The 10,567-nt window shown below is 37.9% G+C and overlaps 1 protein-coding gene across 1 annotated transcript in view; it reads left to right on the top strand.

Annotated features, from left to right (window-relative positions):
• LOC113227684 (mediator of RNA polymerase II transcription subunit 16) overlaps positions 1-10,567 on the top strand; it is a 25,775-nt gene that overhangs the window by 13,889 nt on the left and 1,319 nt on the right. The window contains exons 14-18 of the mRNA XM_026460654.1: positions 3,442-3,494; positions 3,891-3,921; positions 6,472-6,617; positions 7,461-7,564; positions 8,047-8,144. Of these exons, the coding sequence (XP_026316439.1) occupies positions 3,442-3,494; positions 3,891-3,921; positions 6,472-6,617; positions 7,461-7,564; positions 8,047-8,144 (432 nt within the window). The remainder of the gene's footprint in view (positions 1-3,441; positions 3,495-3,890; positions 3,922-6,471; positions 6,618-7,460; positions 7,565-8,046; positions 8,145-10,567) is intronic.

Below are 10,567 nucleotides of genomic sequence, written 5' to 3'. Positions count from 1 at the left end.
TATGTAAGCGCTTCGAACTTCGACTTCATAAAGGTAATGTTTCCTTCGTTCTACTGACCCCCGGAATGACGCAATTTCTATTACGGTTTAATGTCTCCAGTTGAACAAAACGTTATAAAACCGTCCAGAAAAATGCATGTCCACCCCATTACAGAACATTTTTAAAATATTTTGACTATAAACATTTTCAGTTCCATTATCACTGTAGATGTGTGACACTGGGCCTCTTCGTGCTGTAAATCGTCGTAGTGCAGCGATGAACGATGTATTGCCTTTGTGCGTAGGCAAACAAAGACTGTTATATATCCCTTGTAGGATTTGTGTCCGCGACCTTTCATAGCCCTGACTTGAATAGGACCTGCGTAATCTACTCCAGTGTGACTAAATGAATACGGAAATTCACCCATTTTTTGAGTTGCTGTTTTCAATTTGTAACTTGTACATTTTACGCATTTGGTAATAACTTAATTTTAACTTTTCTTTTTCCTCCAAGTATCCAATACTTTTGCCGTATATACGCCAAAGTCAAACCATTGCCTCCATGTAATGTTTTGAAGTGAGCGTCGCGTATGATTAGTTACGTCACGTGATGGCTTTGTGGTAATAATACTGGGTGCTTCTGATTGTATGGTAGGTTAGAGTTTTGCAATCTGTCCCCTACTTGTAATAATCCATCGGTATCTATGAAAGGATTGAGGTTTGTCAGTTTACTTCCTTTTTTCAGCATTTTTCCTTTTTTCAAGGCATTATATTCTTCTTGGAATACTTCTTGTTGTACTAATAATAATACTTATTTACTAATATGCTCGATTTTCTCGCATGTTAATGATTTGTTACTATAGTCCTTAGAAATCTGTAACAGTACGATATTACTCTGATCATCTTTTGATAGCTTGAAAATCTATCCCATATTTGGTTTTCGTTTGTCGTTATTGCTGTATTGTGGCTTCTTTTTATTTCCTCACAAATTTCTGGTACTGTCTTTGTACACATGTAACATACCTACATGTTCTCATTATTCAACCACCTAGGACCATTCCACCATAAAGGTAGTTCTTGTAATTTTCTTGGTTCGGTTCCTCGGGAGATTATGTTAGCCGGGTTTTGACTAGTTATCACGTGGTTCCAGTTTGCTTGTGGTAGTAGTTTTTGTATTTCTGATACTCTGTTGGCTACAAAGGTCTTCCATCTATCGGCTTCTCCTTTAATCCAACCGAGCGTGATCATTGAATCTGTCCAACAATATTTATTTATTTATTTATTTATATATACTTCCTCTTCATTGAAATTCATAGCTTTGATGACTTTTTCCATCAACTGATTTACTAATAATGCTGCACATAATTCCAACTTCGGTAGAGTAGTTTTTTGTTTGTTTGGTGCTACTTTCGATTTTGCTTGCAAATAAAAATCTACAGGCTGATCCCATTCTGAACCATTCGTCCATAGTTCTTGCATGATTAGTTTCATTGTTCCGATCACAGGTGCTAACCATCCCAATGGATCGAATAATTTGGCTATTTCTGATAGTATAAATAGTTTTGTTGGGTTTTCATTGTTATTTATTGTTACTTTATAACAAAAACTGTCTTCTATTGGTGACCATAACACTCCCAGTGATTTTCTACTTTCTTCTAATGGCAACTTCATTGTTTTGTCGTCAATATCTGATTGATCCGGGATGCGGTCTAACAATTCAGTGTTGTTTGACGACCATTTCCTCAAATTAAAACCTGCACGTGGCATATTTATTAGGTCTGTTTGTAGTTGCTTCGCTGAATTTACGTCATGTGCCCCAGATAATATGTCATCTACATAAAAATCTTGCAGAGCGACTTGACTGGCTCTTGGGAAGTTGTTTTTCTCATCTATGGCAAGTTGTTGTAAAGTCCTGGTTGTTAAATATGGAGCTGATGCTGTGCCGTACGTCATTGACTTTGATGAAGCGGTACATTCTCTCTATGTCTGCCATAAATGCAATTTTATGTATTCGCCATCGTAGTAGTATTATTGCTAGATCTTGTGAGGCTTATTTAGGTTTAGGCTTATATTCGTACTAGAATTGGTTGATGCGTCGAACACTGTTCTCAGTTTTGTAGTTAGTGACTCTTATTACTGGTTGATGAGGAATGTAGTGTTTGCATTGGTTAGAGTCGGATTTATGTACTTTCCTCATATGACCCATTTCTAGATACTCACCTAAAAATGGTATTTTTGTTGTAAGTTAGTATCTATTGCAAACCTTCGTTCTTACTGCATCTTGCTGCAGCTATTTGTCGAGTGTTCATCAGTCTTGCTGCAGCGATTTGTCCATATTCCACATTAGGATCGTTGAATGGCAATCGTACTGTGTATGTTCCGTACTCGTTCCTTACTGTAGTTTCTTTGTAGTAATTATCGCATAGTAGGTCATTTTTAGATAATTGATGGGTTTGTGGGACCTTCTCTAATTCCCAAATCTTGTTTATTTTTTGTATGTCCTCAGTTCATGTTGTCATATTGAGGACTTTCATTTTACTGGTGTTACCACAAACTCCAGATAGAATCCATCCCAATTCGGTATTTTGAGCGATTATTCCGCCTTGAATTTTGTGTAATCCATTAAGTAGTAATTTGCTATATTCCTGGGCTCCCAATATTATATCTATGGGTCCCTTTTTGTTGTAGGTTGGTCTGTTATCAGTTTATTTTCTAAACTGTGCTCTTGTATTGAAGGTAGGTTTGTTTTGGATAACGAACTAGTTAGTTTAGGTAGAATAATAAGAATAACTGGTAGCTTATATTCGCTTGGAAATCTTGGATGTAGTTGTATATTGATCGCATATTTCGAGGTTCTGGGTTTCTCATCTGCTATACCGATCACTTCTGTTTGTATTTTGCTACGAGGGTGCGCCAGTAATTGCGCTACCTCTTCCGTGAGGCTTCTGACCCTTGATCGCATAATACCCGTAGTAAATGCGTTGAGCCATCAATAGCCTTTGCTTTTACTAAGGCTGTAGCAAGTAATGTAGTTTTTCTTGTATTTTGGTCAATAGTTATGGACATGTTGGACGTTATCTTCTTAGTTGGTTTGGTACTTGGTGACGCTCCTGGCGTTGTTAGTTGGTGGTTTTTACTTCTGCTTGGTTTTTCGTTACTCTCATATTTTGGGTTTTGTTGCATAAAAGACGGCGTATTTTGGTAATTTGTAAGAAAATAGGAGTGATGGCCGGCTTTTCTACATATTCGCTTTTCATTGACTGTTTTGTGCCGCTCTTGTACTGGCATCACTTTGAAAGCAGTGCATTGGTAGATATTATGTTCAATGCTCCGGCAATGTAAACATGGTATCATATTTCCTTTCGGGCGCGCGAATGCAGTTGTTATGTCACGCCTTACTGTATTGTTTACATATTATTTTGACGAATTTGTTGTTTCTAAACATTTGAATCTTTGTTCCAGGAATGACATCATTTTTGAGAATTCTTGCATTTTATTGGGTTCTTCTAATTGTTGTTTGAATTTCTCATTGGTTTCAGTGTCCCAAACTTTACTTAGAATCCGTGTCAGAATTGGATCCCAGGTTGTAATGTCGATGTTTTGACATTTTATTGCTTCTAAATTCTCATTAATTGCGTCATGTAAACATCTTAGGTTCGTTGCGGTGCCTTTTTCTATTGGTTGCATGTCTAACATTTTGTCGATATTCGCACATTTGATATATCACGCTTTGTCAGCAAATTCCACGCTGTTTCATAATTAGCTTCGCAAACAGATAAGTGCTTAATCAGTTTTCGTCGTCGCCTCGAATATGTGTTTTTAAATATTGCATCTTTTCTGTTGCAGTTAACGAACGATCATCGTGTACGACTTTGGTGAATAAGTCATAAAAATTATTCCATGACTCATAGCTGCCAGTGAATATTGGTATAATAATTTTAGGTAGTTTGATTGATGGTTTGTTGTTTGCACTTTCTGTAGTTTTGTTCTCGTTCATTCTAGTGATAACATTTCGGTTACAAGTTCGTGTTCAGTTTGGGTTGTTACGAACATGTCTTCTGTGGAATATTTAAGTTGTAAGTTGCTCCCTTCCATTAATATTTGTAGATGGGTTTCTCCAATATCACGCCGTTGTTTTTGTAGGGTTGTGAATAGTGATTGTAGGTACCAAGCTGGTTTATTATCTTGAATGGTTTGAGATGGTCGGTGTAATTTTTTCTGCATTTGATTAATGCGAAATAGTTCTATAAATAATTTTGTAGAATGTTTTGAATCAGTCCCTTCAAAATCTTCCGTTTCTATGTCTTCTGGTTGGTATAATTCGTTGATTAGTTGTGGCCGTTTCTCTCATTCGTTTAAGTAGTTCAATTACTCCAAAATAGTTGCTGGTGATATATTTGTGGGTGGATAAGATCTCCTGCACCTCTAGGTGTTGGTGGTTGGCGAGAATTCTCATGGATTTCTTGTAATTTGGTTCTCCTTTCTTCAATATAGCGAAGGTTCTTCCTTTGTGTTGAATCCTTTTTCATGTTGTTTAGTAATCTTCGTATTTCTTCTTCGTATGGTAGTCGCTCTTCTGACTTTTGATTAGTTCGTTGATCCGTTCTATCTCCATCTTGTATAGTTATAGGTTTGCTGCGATTTCTTCTTTCTTGCTTTCCCTATTATATTTAATGTGGGATGGAAATAAAACGTAGAAATTAATTTGCTCACTTTTATTTTTAAAAATTAGGAAAACCACTCGTACGCAACCACCAGTATCGAGAGCCATAGCCAAAGAGAAGTCATCTGTCATCCGTCACCTCCATCCTTCCCTCTCACACTTCATCGTTCAGAAACAAATCTTTCACTCCGTTCACAATCCTACATTTAATATATTTATAATATTTTTACTATCCTTAATATTACCTAGCCTATTACCTTGTTCTATGTATAGGTCAACGCTTAACTGTATTCTATTTCCTCGAAATGGTACAATGCGACTTCTCAAGCTACCGGTGAGGCCGGCGCCCGAATCGCTACCGCTCGGTGTCAGTTAAGCGCTATGGTAATTTAATGTGCAATAAAACTAGCGCTTGTTGATTACGCTAGTCCACTGTACGTCAAAGTGTTTGTCAGTCAATGTCGTTCCTAGCTAAGAGGAAAAGAGTACCGCGAATTTAAATGCTAATGACTTAAAGCTCGAAGTACCAAAGTGTACAACGGCAGGTTCAAAGTAAAACTCGTAGGATCAAAAAATGAACAGCGTGCGGTTAGGTATTAATGTGGTGGTAGTGCTTGTTTGACAATGTAGGGGTGTTGTATGCAGCAAATACCAACCGCCTGCTGTGCATAAAATTATGGTAAAGTTAAGATAAAAATATAAACTACCCTATTAACTCTAACGGTGAGACCTCAAAAGTCGTTCCAATGAATTTATCCAATAGATTAGCCCTACAACCTAACGGTGTGTAGCCAAATCAAATAAAGAATTATTTTTTTTATTAAACTAAGAAATTGATACACAAATTTTCGTATAATTGTTATGAAACATTGTTATCTCTTTGTATTTATTATATACAGTATTTTTCTTTAAAGGAACAGTATCGGAAAATCATACATCATAGAAGATATAAGAAAACTGCCTTAGGAACTATTAAGTCTTTTTTGTGAAAACAATTTTGGCATAGTCAATTTTTTGGTCATGCGTGAGCAGTCATTAAAAATAAATAAAATTGACTATTTTTTTGTAATGCTGATAAAATTAGTTTCTTATAAGTATGATTTCATTCTAAGGTTGTAAAAATTTTTATTTATTTTTAATAAAACTCGCGCTTTAACTAAAAATTGAATTTGCCAAAACTTTCTCACAATAAAGATTTACTGGTTCCTAAAGAATTTCCTCGTATCTTCTATGGTTTCGGTTTTCCCCGTACCGTTTGTCCCATTTAAACAAAAAACACTATAAATATGAGTAATTCAAGCTATTTTGCGTATATTATGGTTGCAATTTCACCCAATAATGTTTTCTTTCTTTTCATTTTGGATAGGACTTCGATCGAACGACTACGCAACTTCAACGATATTTTGATAGTTTGAATTTACGTGAATCGCACTACTGGTCGCGAGTGCACGCATTCATGTAATACTAACACCAGTCATAAGATCACCAGTATACTAACCATATGGACAAAACAAGTCTGAAATAAATTATTTTATCTACACACACATATCATAAACTCTCTATAACTTGTTCAAAAACCGCAAATTACGACTAGCATAAAGGCTAAACTCATTTGTTAGAGCAAATTTCTTAGAGCAAATTTCTTATCTGTGAAAATGTTATTATTGCTGTATATAATTAAGCATTAAAACACTCATGAGATGTCTTTATGAAACGAGCCGACAGGCGAGTTTCATGAACCTGCGCTCGTATTTTAATGCCTTTCATTATGTAACAGTCATAATTATAAACTACTAATATTATTGATAAAAAATGCAATCGACTTCCAGCTACGAGCTGCACTCGGACCCGGCAGCCATCGCCCTGCTGCGCAAGCTGGTGGTGGTGGCGCGCGGCAGCGCCGCCTGCCTCGACCACAACCTCAGCCGCATGCTGGCGCGGCTGCAGGCGGGCCCGCCCAAGGCGGACTTGCTCGGTTGGTCCCTTGCTTCTGCGCCGCAGGACAGATCGTTGTATTCACTCGCTCAAATCTCCATTTCAGTCCATTTGAAACAAACGTAAACAACAAGTCACTGACCCGACCATAGACGGTTTAAATTCATTGAACGAATCGATTTGTTTGTTGTTGAATCATACTATTGGTTTTCCTTACATAACCTATAAAAGCAAATTTAAACTTTCCGAAATCTTAATTTTAAACCCTCCAACATCTTGAAAGTTACCAAAATTGCAATGCGTTATTTATGACAAGGATATATTATGAATTATTAAAGAATTGTTATTTTAAATACCGCCCATTTATAATAGCTATTTTCTATTCTTATATTTTATTCGTTTTTGATTACACTTCGTAAAGAAGTTAAACCCAATGTATAATTAGTTATTAGACGTTGTTGGCCCGGAAAGAGAGAAGTGCTGGGGTCATTACTCGGAGGTCTCGGGTACAGCGACTTTTAAAGATAGACTCTTTTAAATATGTTCTCGCTGCCCCTCTTGAAAGTGCTCAATGTGACATCACTTTTTAAAAGGTTTGACGTTACGGAGTTGGTGGTCGTTGTCAGCTTGTGGGTGTAAAAAATTCCGTGCAAAATAAGTTCACAGTAATCGGGGTGAGTTAAACCTACTTTTGGGTGGGGCTTTTACAAAAGAACTGTACTGATAATCTTTATTACGAAATTCGTAGTCATGTGAATAAAACGTAAATATGAAGGGACCATCTCATTTGTTGTTGACTATAAAATCGAAATCGAAAAAGAAGCGGCACTTTGCACTAGTTGCTTTTTATCGGAGGAGTGTTGAGGCCGCTGGTCGCTTGCAGAGGAGTGCGCGGCGCTGAACGCGCAGAAGCTGTGGGCGCGCGTGTGGGAGGCGGCGCCGCGCTGCAGCGTGTCGGCGCCGCACGGCCGGCCGCTCCCGCTCTTCGTAAGCTGCTCTTTCTTGTAATGCCAAGCGACGGTGGACGGTGGACGGTGGGACCTGATTACGCCGGCCTTTCGTACTTCTCAAATTAGTCTTCGGGTTTGCACCCGACATACACGTGCTTAGACCTCGGCGCGCTCACGTTCGGTTCATTGTAATGCTTTTGCCGTAAACGTTTCACAATTGTCGGTTTAAAGGTAATTAAGAATAACAAGGGAGACGCCTTAATGAAACCTGCATGTTTGAGAGGGTTTCTCAAAATTTGACGTCTCACAAACGGGACATACGTCTTTTCCGTGTACGCGCCGAGGTCTTTTCTAATCGTGGCGCCCTGGTGTATTTTTGATCTCGCTGGCCCAATAGTTGAGTGGTCAGATTTCGAAATAACTATGCAATAAAGGCAGTCCTTTCTGAGTAAACAAGCGAAGTGAGACAGTCCGAGGCCGCGTCGCAGCGGCGCGGCGAAGAGACGAGCCTCGTTTCAGCTGCAGTACGGCGCGGAGCCCGAGTGGCTGCGCGTGAGCCCGGAGCCGCCGAGCGCGCTGGCCGACGCGCCGCCGCCGCCCGCCATGGACTCCATCAGGTAGGGCTCCAGCAGAGGGTTCCGCGCACTTGCACGGCTTGCTATATTAAGCGAGCACTTGAATTGCTCGAAGAAGGACTAGGCGAATTAAATAACTAAAATAAATATATTGCTGTTTGTGGTGATTTCGATGTCAATTTATTAGAAGACTGTAGTCTAGTAGTAAGTAGTAGGCTCGCATATTTTTTTCAAAGTCAAAGTCAAAGATCATTTATCCCATGGGTAAAATAAATTTACACTTGAAAACGCCACATTTACATTACAGTACATTAAGCTACTGCTCGTTCACTACGCTGACTTCCCTGAGAAGAACGAGCAAGAAACTCTAGGGATTGCTCTTTTCAAATAAACTTAGATGCTATGGAATACACTTTGAATCAAATTTGTGTGGATTCTGGAGCCGTGTCGTCTTTCCATACATCTTTATCTAACACGTAAACTTCAATTTTGTAATATGACTTTCAGTGTTATAATCTTGTGAATCTTTTTTTGGCGCCAACTCGAATAACTTCTATAGCAACTTGTTTAGATAACATATTTGCGAACGCCGTATCTAGTACTAAGTCTATCATATAAATTAACGTCAGGATCAATTGGCCACTTTTAATATAATAATTGATAAAAAGCCAAAAAAGAACATCACGTGTGTTCTAATAAATAAGGGGAAAACTTATAGAAACAATGTAATAATTAAACTACCCGACATTCCGTACTGTGACGATCCGAATGAATTGTATAATTCAGTTTTTAACGTAGTGTAAACTGAACGTGGTAATGTTTTTAAGTCTAAAATCACAAGCATAATAATTCATTGAAATTTAGTGATGCCCACGGTCGTTCATAAAAGTAGACAAAGGCTATATTGAGCTTGACTATGAAAGGGCCTATATATAACATTACTAATTTAATGTCTCTTAAACAATTTGGTTTCATTCGGGGCCACTCACAACCGACGCAGGTGTGGAGTTGATAAAACATATATTTGATGCATTGGAAGACTCACATGATGCTATTGGTGTATTCTATGACCTTTCAAAGGCTTTTGATTGTGTGCATCATGATACTTTAGTCAGGAAACTTCGCCATTATGATGTGGCGGACCATGACCTCGACCTTCTTAAATCATATTTGAGTGGGAGGATACAGAGAGTCGATGCCAACGGTACGAGATGATCAGGGTCTACCATTAATATGGGCATCCCTAAAGGTTCAATTTTAGATCCATGTTTGTTTTTGGTTTATATTAATGACTTATCTAGCCTCGTGGAAGGTATAGAACGTGAAATAGTATTGTTTGCTGATGATATTTCCTTATTATTTAAAGTTAAAAGGCACCTATGTTCCTATGACGATGTGAACAATGCTATATCTAAAGTAGTAAATTGGTTTGCAATTAATAACCTGCTCCTTAATGAGAAAAAACAAATTGTGTAAAATTTACATTACCCAATGTTAGACAGACGAACACAAACATTATAGTTAGAAACGAAAAATTGAACCTTGTAGATACAGTTGTATTTTTAAGTATAACTTTAGATGCTAAATTGCCATGGGGTCGACATATAAATAAATTATCAAAACAGCTCAGCTCTGCATCGTCCGCGATAAAAAAATGCGAAAACTTTCAGACGTCGAAACAGCTAGGTTGCTTCACTTCAGAAGCTTTCACAGTTTAATGACATTTTCATAATTTCAGCCATACGACGCCCACTGCTGGGCATAGGCCTCCCCCAACGATCTCCACGACGATGACATTTTGCTTTGGAGTATTATGTGGGGCGTACTATAAGTTTCCGGAATTAATAAGAAAAAATACTATAAATGGTCAGAATTGAATTTATTGTTTCTCAAAATATTCTCCGTTGGCGTTAATACACTTTTTCATACGAATGAACCAATTTAGAAAACATTAATATTAATAGAATCTTTGTCCTGCAGAAACGCGCGGTTAGAGCAATTTACAATCTGGGCCCCAGAGCGTCTATAAGAGATAAGTTTAAAGAGATTAACATTGTAACACTAACGTCACGGTACATTTATGAACATGTTATTTGTGTTAAATGAAAAATAGTGACAAACATAACATTCATACGAGGAATTAAAATAAACTAGCCGTTCATTGCAATCGTCTTCATAAAGTCTCAAATTCATTTAAAGGGCCATGAATACGCTTCTATAATAAGATTGCGTTTTCTATTCAAAATATGCCACGTACGAGGCTTAAAACTATTGTGAAACAAAAACTTTATACTAAAGGTTATTGTATAATATCTGCGCTTGGATGACAAAAATCCGTTGCTGACCCGTTTAGCTCCTTCGGGTAGAGCAACCCCTAGAGTTTCTCGCCAATTCTTCTCAGGGGAATTGGCCTTCGAATGAGCAGGAGAGTTCAAGCAGGACGCGGATTCCAAGCGTCATGCGCT

The sequence above is a fragment of the Hyposmocoma kahamanoa genome, unplaced genomic scaffold (genome assembly GCF_003589595.1).
Source record: "Hyposmocoma kahamanoa isolate Upper Pololo Valley unplaced genomic scaffold, ASM358959v1 213, whole genome shotgun sequence".
NCBI lineage: Eukaryota > Metazoa > Arthropoda > Insecta > Lepidoptera > Cosmopterigidae > Hyposmocoma > Hyposmocoma kahamanoa.
The sequence above is the reverse complement of the archived record's forward strand: the minus strand, read 5'-3'. Positions and strand labels throughout refer to the sequence as shown.